The sequence below is a fragment of the Emydura macquarii genome, unplaced genomic scaffold (assembly GCF_026122565.2).
Source record: "Emydura macquarii macquarii isolate MOO-44397 ecotype Brisbane River unplaced genomic scaffold, CSIRO-AGI_Emac_v2 contig_1348, whole genome shotgun sequence".
NCBI lineage: Eukaryota > Metazoa > Chordata > Testudines > Chelidae > Emydura > Emydura macquarii.
This window is the reverse complement of record NW_027131485.1, coordinates 22,598,738-22,611,346: the sequence shown is the minus strand read 5'-3', so window position 1 is coordinate 22,611,346 and position 12,609 is coordinate 22,598,738. Positions and strand designations below refer to the sequence as shown.

At 43.9% G+C, this 12,609-nt stretch overlaps 1 protein-coding gene across 3 annotated transcripts in view; it reads right to left on the bottom strand.

The window, feature by feature from the left end:
* IFT140 (intraflagellar transport 140) overlaps nucleotides 1–11,754 on the bottom strand; it is a 166,325-nt gene extending 154,571 nt beyond the window's left edge. The window contains exons 1-3 of one of the 3 annotated variants that reach the window (XM_067551424.1): nucleotides 11,356–11,754; nucleotides 8,958–9,143; nucleotides 5,366–5,587 (exon numbers count right to left, since the gene is read on the bottom strand). In XM_067551424.1, the coding sequence (XP_067407525.1) occupies nucleotides 5,366–5,587; nucleotides 8,958–9,110 (375 nt within the window). In that variant the 5' untranslated portion in view covers nucleotides 9,111–9,143; nucleotides 11,356–11,754. Of the gene's footprint in view, nucleotides 1–5,365; nucleotides 5,588–8,957; nucleotides 9,268–11,355 lie in introns of those variants that run through there. The other 2 variants (XM_067551423.1, XM_067551425.1) reach the window with 2 other exon arrangements.
* Nucleotides 11,755–12,609: the final 855 nt, after the last annotated feature.

Sequence of the window (12,609 nt, the reverse complement as noted above, 5' to 3'; positions counted from 1 at the left end):
TCCCTGGGATAGCCCTTCTCCTTCACGCCCCGTGCAATCTGCTCATATATGTTGAAGTTTCTATGACTGGATCAGTGCTGTGCCTGCACAGCCTCTTCTCCCCAAAGACCCAGGACATCCACCACTTCCTGTGTACTCCAGGCTGGAGTGCTACTAGAGCACAGAGCTGGCATGATCAGCTGAGCAGGTGAGCTCTCCACACAAAACAAACAGGGAATGGAAATTCAAAAGTTCCTGGTCCTTTAACAGGAGAGGGGCTGTTTCCTGTGTACATGGCTGCTGGGCAGCAGAGGTAAGAATGGTGATCAGAGCAGTCAAAGCAGGAGCATTGTGGGAAACCTCCTGGAAGACAGTGACATCAGCAACACAAATGTCTACACCGTCACTGCATCAACTTAACTATGTTGAATTAAGCTCTACGCCTCTCACAGAAGTGAAGTAATTAAGCTGATGTAGCAGGCAAGTTACATCAGCTGGAGAGACCTGGTAGCATAGGCACAAACATTATTAAGTTGACATAAGTTGCCTTACGTCGACCTAACTCCGTAGTGTAGACCAGGTCTTAGTAAATGAGCTGTAGAATAATCCTGGCACCATGCATCTGAAGTAAACCACCTAGATTTAACCCTTTGTAATTAAGCAGTTTTAATATCAACAGGGAAAAAAGACAAATTAGCTTCTTTTTCTTGAAGGATTTTATGTAAAATAATAATATCTATTTCTTATTTAGCGCTTTTCTTATTATTATTGTTGTATCATTAGTATTTGTTATTTATATTACCATAGCGCTTAGGACCCCGTGTCATGGATCAGGACCCCATTATACTAGGCACTGTACAAACAGAACAAAAAGTTGGGCCCAGCCCCAAAGAGTTTACAAGCTAAGTATAAGATGAGACACATCAAATGGATACAGTCAGATAGGGGAGTACAAGTAAACAATGAGACAGTATTGGTCAGCATGACAGGCAGTGGCATCTGCACACCAGCAATCTAACCATTGTCAAGTTTATTGCAGGCATCAAGGCAATGAAGAGGTTTGAGGAGGGATTTGAAGGTGGATAGTATTACGGTGCTCTCACCATAATATCTTAGGTATTATTGTTCCTGGGGGAATTCTGCACCTCTGCACACGCACAGGATCCAAGTCCCCTGAAGATTTTTCCGCTTCCCTGCAGAAAAGTGAACTCTGACAGAGAAGCAAAGGGAAGCCACAAGAGGGGTCAGGTACCCCTCCCGGGCAGTGCGGCATGTTGGTTCACACATCAGGAGCAGCCGGGGGAGACGTAAATCACCACAGGGAAGGAGGGATCTGGGAATGAGTGCAAGCAAGATTCTGTTCCTCCCACTCGCTATTATGGTGCACCCGGCATGGATGGGCAGGGGTTCAGGGTATGGATTTGGTGGGGAGGGGTTGAGTAGGAAGAACACTTTTCACTGGCTTCAGAATCTGGGGAGTCAGAGGGCCATAACCCCCCCAAATTCTACAAAGGCTACTGCACCCCTGACACTTTTAATGAATAACTGGGCACAGTGGACAGTTTCACAGCAACAGAAATAAAAGAGAGCGCAAGTGGCAGCATGTGGAAGAGAAGATACAAGTTTCTGGGGAGGTAGGCATGGGACAGGCTCTGTCCCCTCAAGCAGAGCAGAATATAGCAGCCTGCCTGCTTCATGAATTGTTCATTTGTTACAAATGTGCTCCAAGAACTGTTTACTACTGACTTGTCTGGAGATGGTCAGTAGCCAATATAAATTGTCAGTTTAATTCCCCAGCCCTCACTTGCTCTTTAGGTGTCTATGATGTATACTGAGCATGGCTGTATATATTTATTGACTATTAACTGGAAATAAAGGTTCAAACCTAGCTACATTACTATTAGACAAAAGGAGTTTGGGGATTTCCTCTCATTTTCCCCACTCCCATTCTTCAGTTCAGCAGTCATAGAATATTAGAGTTGGAAGGGACCTCAGGAGGTCATCTAGTCCAACCCCCTGCTCAAAGCAGGACTAACTTCAGCTATATCATCCCAGCCAGGACTTTGTCAAGTCTCAGCTTAAAAACCTCTAAGGATGGAGATTCCACCACCTCTCTAGGTAACCCATTCCAGTGCTTCACCACCCTCCTAGTGAAAAACTTTTTCCTAATGTCCAACCTAGACCTCCCGCCCTGCAACTTGAGACCGTTGCTCCTTGTTCTGTCATCTGCCACCACCGAGAACAGCCTAGCCCCATCCTCCCTGGAACCCCCTTTCAGGTAGTTAAAGGCCGCTATCAAATCCCCCCTCATTCTTCTCTTTTGCAGACTAAACAAGCCCAAAGTCCACCTGGGTTATTTCTTCCTCCAAAAGGGGGTCAGTCATCTGCGGCAGTCACCCTGAACCCTTGAACATTGCAGCATCACAGGATTCTGGGCAAAGTAGATTATAGGCAGCCCTCAATCCCAGCAGCTTTTTCTGTCATTTTCTCATTGTGCTGGCTTCCCATCTGTTTTTGGGTGTAATTCCAAGTTTTATTTTTGATCTACACTGCAAACCATTACATGGTTTAGAACTTGGTATCTTTCTCCCTGTGCACTATCAAACAACAGCAGAGATCATTCTGAGGCACTTTTGCTGATCGCTTCACTTTATTGACCTTTAGAGTGGTACAAGACATCTTTTTGGTCAAGCACATGCTTGATTTAAAATCAGTACATTATTTATGATTGGTAAAAGAGTATCAGGAAGGGGGCTTTTATTCCAGAATATGCCAACTGGTGGGTCCCCAATGGGTCATCTTCAGCTGGGGATTGCAACAGTGTTGCATGCTCTGACCATGCTACTTCTCCCACCCCTTCCTTCTTTCCCATTTTGGAATCTTCTTCTTGGGACCCCTGTGCATTTAAGAACGTGAAAGTTGGAATGTATCTCCCCACAGGATTGGCTGTGAAACTCTTCAATCTCTCACATCTTAGGGCAAAGACTAAAGTAAAAAAGGTGCTAAATGAGAAAACTTCTATTCGCTGATGATGCCGCCCTTATAGCCCATGATGAAGATCTGCAAGAACTCATGGACCTCCTTTCTAGTGCTTGTCAGGCTGTTGCTCTCACCATGACCATTAAGAAAAAACAAACAGTTGTATTAGGAGAGAGGGTTCCACAAAATCCTTTAATCATCTTAAATGCAAACCAGCTAGAAGTAGTCCACAGGTTCAGCTGTGTAGGTTCTACAGTGTCTACCAACTTCTCACTGGATGAAGAACTAAATGTTTGCATTGGAAAAGCTGCCATCACCTTCAGGAGACTAAGTAAAAGTACATGGAACAGCTCAAAGCTTACTATCGAGACCAAAGTGCTAGTGTGCCAAGCTTGCATCCTCAGCACTCACATATGGTGGGGAAACACAGACAATTTATGCTCATCAGGAGAAAAGGTTAAACAGTTTCCACTTACGCTATATACTCAACATCAAATGGCAAGATAAGAGTCATCAATGCAGAGGTTCTTCAAAGGGCAAATGTTCCAAGCGTGACAGCCCTGCTCATGCAAGGATGACTGCTCTGACTGGTCCATTTGAGCAGGTTGGAAGATGGATGCATACCTAAGGACATACTATATGGGGACCTATAAGAGGGAACAAGAATAGGACGTCCCAAGCTTTGCTATAAAGACACATGCAAGTGAGATATGAAGGAATATGGAACTGATCCTGACTGATGAGAAATCTTGGTAAGCAATTGTAACAAGTGGCGCCATTATCTCCATCGGAGCATCAAAGTCCATGACAGGAGCTAACTTATACAGCTTGAAGAGAAAAGAGCTTGTAGGAAGCAAGCAGTTCCCAACCAAGACACCGACATTTGCATAATCTTTGGCAGTTATTGCAAATCTCTGATTTGACTATTCGGTCACACGAGACATTGCAAATCATCTACGTCATAGACTGAATTTCCACAGTCTCTCGCAGATGAAAGGATGCCAATCAATCAAGCTCCTTTCCCCACCCCTCCTTGTTTTTCGTGTAGGGATTGACACAGGGCAGCAGTCAGGACTCTTCCATACCAAGGGAATCCTCAGCTAAGAAGATCTATGTGCTTTCTGGCTAGAGTGGTACAAAGGGGCTAGATTACAGCTCAGGATCTATTTTACTTATTGTGACTTTTCTGCACTGTAGTTTAAATAAGTTACCAAAATACTTGAAACTGGCATAATTATATTTTGTTATTTTAACAAATAAAATATGCAGAATGTTGCAGAATTTTAAATATTCTGCACCAAAAATTAAGACTTCTGCGCACAATTCCCCCAGGAGTAAAATAGGCATATTACTGTTTTTTCAATACTAAACCTCCTTGAGTTACACACACTGTGCTATACATCATGCTCTCTTCTTTACTTTAACCTGGCCATTGTTGTCCAATTATCTGATAAGTAAATAGACAATTCAACTGTGGCTTTTATCAGTCAATTTCTTTGTCAAGACCATCAAACATAACAGACGTTTTACAGCCAGTAATTCAGATCTATATTTTTTCCTTGATTCTTACTGATAGTAAATCTCAAAACATAAAAGCTGAAATCTCGGACTTATCCTAGCGAGTGTCAAGAAAGCTCACAGAAAATATAAATAAAGAAAAGTATTTTTCTTTTTTGGCTCAGGAATTGGAAAAAACAGAATTTAGTATTGATATTCAATGTCAAGCACTAAATATTCAATAGATAATTCCTCATTTCACTACATAAAAGAGCAACCAACTCAGCAAGTAATAAATATTAATGTATTTAAAATATATTTTCACAATACATTTCTCCCACAAACTGATTTCCACTGGAGTCTTTTTGCTCCTTGCACCAACTAAAAAATAAACAAATACTAGGAAGACTGGAGCATTTTTGCTGTGCTTTATGGAAGGTCACTATACAAAAGCAGGGTAAGGATGTGGGAGGGTTTGTGGTAAAGACACTGGACTGGAACTCAGAAGATCTGGGCTCTATCGCCAACTGTGTTACAAACTTCCTAGGTGGCCTCAGGCAAGTTACTCCACTGCTTGGTGCCTCAGATTCCCCATCTGTAAAGTAATACTAACCTACAACACAATATGTTGTGAAGTTAAATTAATTAATATTTAAATGTGCTTAGATGCAATAGTGATGAGCAGTACAGAAAAGCCAGTAAATAAAGTTGGAGAAATTCTGGGATGAAATAGGTATATATCAGAAGCATGCAAACTAAAACTTACTATGATGAAACTAGACTCACCTTTTCCCCATAGCTGCCCCCCTCCCATTATTCCATTACTATTAAAAACCCCACTCTCCTTCTCCATCCAGGGCTCACTATACAGCATCAAGCACACTGATGGCACATCAGTTTTTCTACTTACCCTATCACCAGACACAAGGCGGGTACCATTAGTACTCCAGTTTAGGACTGTGATTTCAGCATTATGGTTGGAGGGTACTGTGTGATACTCTTTGTCCTGCTTGTTAAGCACCACCACTTCTCCAGTCTCCCAGCCCACTGCCAGGATCAGTCTGGATGGGTGCCAGCTAATGGATGTGGCCTGAAAACTCCTTTCAGTGTGTGAATCAGGTATATGCTCTCCCTACAAATGGAAACAGACAGACCTCAGTACAGGGCTTTGGGATAAATCTTCTTACAATTCAACGCACATCTGACCTCTACCAAGTAAGATATTTTCTGTCATAGAGGGAAGCATAGAACACACTGCAGTAACATCTGAAGTGGACACACACAAAGTATTTCTTTCCTATGTTGTCTACAAGTACTTCACATGCATAAATATTAGTAAAAAATTGATATAATTATTTATAAACACACAGAATATATGTATTAAGTCTCTGCCTCACTTTACTTTTCTTCCCTCAGCACATGAGGAACACTCACTGATACTAAGGGTATTTCTACACTCTTCAGGGAAGCGCAGAGCAGCTGAGCTCTAGTTGCCCAGCTTTTTTGTCAATTTTAAGGCTTCTGCCATGCAATTAACAAGACAACCAACAGCTGACATAAGGGAGGCAGTGTCTACACAGCCACTGCTTTGCCCTAACTACACAGGCATAAGCCTTACGTATCTTGTGGAGGTGTCGTAAGGCATTACATCGGCAGGAGGAAGGCTGAAGTGTAGACAGTGGCAGAACTAGATCAGCGTAAACTGTCTTTTTTCAACCTAACTGTGTAGTGTAGACTAGCCCTAAAGAAACTTAATTCATGTATTGTGGACTGAGAACATTTCTAACAGGACTGAAGGTACAAGATGACACTTTTGACAGTCAAGGTGGATGATCTAATATTGGACTAACTTCTACTGGTGAAAGAGACGAGCTTTCAAGCTACATAGAGCTCTTCTTCAGCTCTGGGAAAGGTATTCAGTGTCACAGACAAATACAAAGTGGTACTGATTGTTTTGCGTAAGTAGTTAACGCATATTCTGAGAGACCATTCAAGGTAAAGTAGTCTGTTAACACTTCTGCAGTCATAGAACAAATAAAGGGGTTTAATGGGTTACAGATTGTTGTAATAAGCCATAAATCCAGTATCTTTATTAAGACTGATTTTTAGTGTCTAGCAAAGTTATGAATTTAAGTTCCTAAATTTGTCTTTTGACGGTGTTGTGCAGATCTCCTTAAAGTATGAGGACTGAGAGGTCAGCATTTAATGAAAAGTGTTTGCCCACAGGTGATGATATGCTGTTTTGTCTTTTAATATTTTTATCTGTGAGTTCTTTCAATAGCATAGTGATTGTCTGGTTTCACACACACAGTTGTTATTGCAGCATTTAGTGCACTGGATGAGGCCTACCACATGTTGTTATAGATATGTGTAGGACTCATGGATTTCAAAAGGTGTGTCGTGGGGAGTATTGATCATTGTAGCAATGAAGACAGGTCTCCAGGTTTTGCACCTATTGTTAAGGCAGGGTCTGGTGCTGCTTTGAGTTGCTGGGTCCTCATCTGTGGTGAGCTTGCTTCTGATGATAAGCTTGGTGAGGTTGGGGGATGTTTGAAGGCCAGAAGAGAGGAATCCACCTTGTGTAGCTCAAAAGCTTGCCGTCTCTTTCACCAACAGAAGCTAGTCCAATAAAAGATATTACCTCACCACTTAGTCTCTCTAATATCCTGGGACCAACAGATGCGGAGGTGTTTCTACTGAAGATGCAACATAATCTAGTGGTTAAAACAAAGAATTAGGAGTCAGGCATGGGAACTTGATTCCTGCCTCTGTGACTGATTTGCTGAGAGACCTTGGACCTCTCTGTGTATCTGTTTTTCTATATGTAAAGTGGATATAATTATACTTACCCACCTTTGTAAACACTTTGAAATCTTGAACTGATATATACCCTGTCCATACTATATAAGAATAGCCATACTGGGTCAGACCAATGGTCCATCTAGCCCAGTATCCTGTCTTCCAAAAGTGGCCAATGCCAGGTCCTTTGGGGGAATTAACAGAACAGGCAATCATCAAATGATCCATCCCTCGTTGTCCACACCCAGCTTCTGGCAATACTACTATATTCTAAATTGTTTTCACTGTATCTATTGCTAGATAGATTCCAGAACCATTTATCTGACCAGTGGGGACAGAGAATTCTTCCTGAGAACCATGCCGACCAAGTTGTTTTATGAACACCACACTTGAGAAGTCTATAAACTTGAGAAATCTTGGGGGGAAAAGAAAGTCACTGTCCACACTAGGAAAATCATGTAATATGCAAACCTGTAATATGCAATAACTGTAACATGGACAAATTCTATATGATAAAATAATTTGACTATAGCAAGTTGGCTCAACCTCTAGGGTGGATGAATAATTCTGTTTTTTACATTCTCTGATATGGAGAACACTGATTCAAGATGAAACCTCAATAAATATTTCCTTGGTGCTGAATGTGTCAAGATAAATTTTTGGCTTGGTTTTCAGAAGAACTAATCATGCACCCAGTTCACTGTAATATTTTCCCCCTTACATCATACTCTAATGACTTCTCAAGCTGCATTTTTTTTGCTTTGCCTATTGGTAAATTTCAGATATTATCAATGGAAATATTTTTCCTTGGTTTGTGTGTATACAAGGAAATCAATGTTTACCAACATTTAATGAAAAAATTGAATCCTTCCAAGCCTAACAGCTGCTAAATCATTATATACTGATTAACACTTGGGATATGAAATAATGTTTAATCCATGATGTGGTGTTGTACATTTGGCAGGTAAAATTGCATTTCTCATTCCATGGTCACTGAGTAGCCCCTAGATCAACAATATGTTGGCAATCGGATCAGAGAAGAATAAAAAAGCCAATGGTCTGTACAACTCAATTTGATTTAACCAACAGAAATAACCCCTTACTGCCTGAGAAACTCACTTCTGACTTCAGGAAAGTCTTAAATTAATTAATCTGATAATCCCTCAAGATCACTGAACATTCAGGAGCAATCAAAATTGATAGAGAGGGATTCCAGGAAAAGAAACTTCTTTAAATAGTAACATATCTTTCAAAATAAAATCAAACTTCTTAAAATAGGGAGAATTTTTTTTAAGATCCAGATTAGCAAATTTAAGATTGAAGTTGTTACAATGCACAACAAACCAGAATGCCATTTGAAAAGTCCACATGCATAGCTGTGCCATTTAGATTCAGGCAAACCAGTTATGTCAGTTCTTCTGTCCTCATCTCCACAGCTCCTAAAGATGTTTATATTCCATGTGTGATACTATCAGCTACCCCAGATTCCAAATAATTGAATCTATGATTCTATATTTACTGAACATTAGGAGCAATCAAAATTGATAGAGAGGGATTCCAGGAATATAAACTAGACTACAAAATATATATATTTTTAAAAATCTGCTAAACTTCATAATTCTATTCCACCATGGATATAACAGTGATCAAGAGATCATAGCAAAGTGACATCAAGACCAAAGTAGAAGTTCCTGAATGCTTACCTGTTCCAGATAGATATCCACACTGCCTCCAGAGGTTGGACTGATGGAAGCAACAGCCAGAAGTGGATGAAGGGGGTGCCAAGTTATGTGGGAAGGGGACCCCGACACAACTGAATCAGGGACTTCTATTCTATGATCAACATACACAGCCATAGTGGCATACACAGTCCTAAGCAGCAACAAGATCTGTGCAAGGAAAACAAACATTTCTAATAGTCAAATTAAATTAAGAACTGGGCAAGATAAAAAACATATTGCCTTCTTCTCTGTACTATGGTGAGAATAAAAGGGTTAAAATGACATTGGGGGGAGGGATTTTTGATAACTTGTTTTCACATATGCTACCAATTACAGGATTGGAACATTAAATAGTAACATCTTTCAAAATAAAAATCAAACTTCTTAAAATAGGGAGAATTTTTTTTTAGATCCAGATTAGCAAATTTAAGATTGTGGTTGTGCAACACACAATTACAAACCAGCATGTCATTTGAACAGTCCACATGCACAGCTGCACCATTTAGATTCAGGTAAACCAGTTATGACAGCAGTTCTTCTGTCCTGATCTCCAGAACTCCTAAAGATGTTTATATTCTGTATGTGATGCTATCAGCTACCCCAGATTCCACATCAACTTCCTCAAAGAGTACAAGGTTTCCCCACTTGCTGAACCTTGCTCAGAACGTACATGTCAGAGAATCCATCAGCAAACACACTAATAAACCTAGTTTTCTGGATGCTTTCTGGGATACTTCCCTCAGAAACTCCGCAATTACCTCTATAAAAAGTCTCTCCTTGGGCACATCTCTTCTCTTTTACCATTTTAAATGTTTTTTTAAACAAGACTCTAAAGAGTTTGGTATATTATGTATGAAAAATAATGTACAAAATCAAGTTATATTAGACAAGTGACAGAAATTAAAGATGGACAAATATAGATTGCAGATAAAGGGCCACAGATGTAAAAGCCAGGTTTTAAGGGACACTGTCAATATAAATTCAGTTTTTATAAATGTTCTTGCCTCTTACCCATTTAATAATCTAAAGGTATAATCTTTAAAGTGAAATAGTATGTAAAAATCCAGTTTAGGCCCCGAAGCTACAATGAACTCCATGTGGGCAGACTCTATTCATCTTCACCAAAAGATTTAGCCGATTTCTTCTCCCCCCGCCTCGCTAAAGTCAGTTTATAGAATTATAGGGTTAGAAGGAACCACAAAGGTCGTCTAGGTCTAATCCCCTGCCAAGGTGCAGGATTTGTTGTGTCTAAACCATCCAAGACAGATGGCTATCTAGCCTCGTTTTGATAACCTCCAGTGAAAGAGCTTCCACAACCTCTTGAGGCAGTCTGTTCTTTACTAGTTCTCATTTTTGTGTTCAAATTATTTATTAAATGTATAATAACAAAGGCTTTGCATCAGACAAGTCAAATGGACTGGAAAATAAATGGGAAAAGAAAATATTTTACAAACAAATAAAACTGGAAAAAATACCAAAAAATCCTTTTTCTAATCATGACCAAGTAGAACATTTGATTCCACAACAGGCATCTTCATTCCCTTCCACTACATTAAAAGAACTGATCCTTAATTGCAAGTTTCTTAAACTACCTCAATAGCAGCTTTCTCAAAATTGCAGCTCATACCCAGCCCACTACGTTGGTGCTTCGTGCATTTCTCTTACAACCCGAGGAGGCTCTCCACCAAGACTTGCAAGTGCGATAGCTATGTTTATTACTTTGACATTAAATTCCGGAGAGTGAGAAGCTGGGTTAAAATGCATTGGTCGGTGCCTGCAGAGAGCACTGTAAGACAGGCAGTAGCAAGCCCCGCAGCTGGAACAGGTTGCAATAGTTTTGCAACAGCTGTGCCATGCAGCCCTACCCGCCCCGATATCCCCCAGCGCCTCTAAGTGCCTCTCTGACACCCCGACCCCAGGTCTGTGGGCCGGGGGGGAAAGAGGAGCGCGCCCTGCACTGGTAGCCAGAACGGGCCGCCCGCAGCTTCACGGGCACAGCCGGGGCGGACTGCAGGGCACGAGACCCGCAAGCACGCACACAGGTTCCTATGGCTAAATTGGGCCCATAGCCAAACCCCAAGCTCCTTCCCCTCCAGAACGGGCCGGACCCTGCACGCCGGCAAGAGCTGGGGGAGAGGGGACTCGAGTCCGCCCTCCCCAGACAGGACAGCATTAGCCCGGCCCCTGCACCGGCCCCCCTCCACGACAAGACGAGGACGGGCCCGGCCCGCACCGGCCCCGGGAGTCCCACCACGGCAGAGGGTCCCAACCCCCCGAGCGGCCTCTCGCAGAGCTGAGAATCAGCGCGGCCGCACCCCAGGCCCGTTCTCCGAGGCCTGCTGCCCGGGACCCCTCAACCCGCAGCTCCACGCACGCTTACCCGCTAGCAACAACGTAGGAGGCCCCGGCCCGTGCGTGGGGCGAAAGGACCCCCCTGACGCTTGTGGCTGCTTCCAAACGTCTACTTGCACCGAGCTACTTAGCGTTACCCCTAACAACGGCGGGGCTCGTCACGGAAACGGCCGAACCCGCCCGTGGGGGGAGCCGAGCAGTCACGGAAACGGCCGAACCCAAAAGCCGAAGATTCAAGGCTGTTGCTCGCTGCTGCGGGATCCGGGAATGGGGCGGACCCTTCAAGCAAGTTGGGAGCAGTACCAGGTTTACAATGGCGCCACGGGGCCCACCCTCAGAAAGGGCCTATAACGCCTGCTTCCTCCGCTGCCGCAGCGCGGCAAGAGGAGCTGAGAGCGCCCTGGTTACCATAGCGCCCAGCCTCCAGAACGGCCACGCCACGCCACGCCACGCCCCGCCCCTCCCCGGGCCTCAGGCCCGCCCAGCCCCTAGGGCGGGCCTGGCAGACCGCCAGACAGAGCCCGACCCCTGGCATGCGTAACTCCTCCGCGCCAGGAGCCAGGCAGCAACCAGCGCTCCAGTTTTCACCCGTTGCCAGCAGAGATGAGAGCTCCGGGAGCTGTAGTTCCTTGGCCAGCTCACTGCCTGCGGAGTCGGCCCGGGACCGAACAGGAAAAGAACTACATCTCCCAGCATTCCCTTGGCTGCTATCAAACGGAAAGCGAGAGTGAAAACTGCCTCCCCTGTCAGGGTTGGGGGACGGATGGTGAGACTCGGCCCCTCCCGCAGCAGATTGTGTGGGGCCCTGGCGGGGTGAGCTGAGCTGGGGGCATAACTGCGCTGCTGCTCAGGGATGGGGAGCGGAACGTCCTGGCGCCTCAGCCTCCGAAATCAGCCAGGCTGCACCTGCTGCACGACTATGAGCTAGCTGAGAGGTGCATGAGACTTGGGGGCCCTGCGGCAGGTGATGGGCATCTAAGATACTTAAAGCCTGGCCTGGCGTGGGGAAGCACCTACCTGCAGAGCTGCCTAGGGTCAGCGCTGAGGGGTGAGAGTCCCTAGCATCGCGTCCCAGGTAGAAGGGAAACAAGCTGGGGAGAAGTGGTGGTGACTAGGTGGTGAAATAGCATGTAGATGAGAGCAGAGCGAGAAAGAAGGCTGGGGATTTCAAGGTCTCAGGGGCTAATGAGCCAGGGTGTTTGCAAGTGGGCTTGCTCAAATGGCAGGATGGGAGCTGGGGGGAGGGTTTGTCAGACTGATCAGATATCAACTAGTGGTGAAA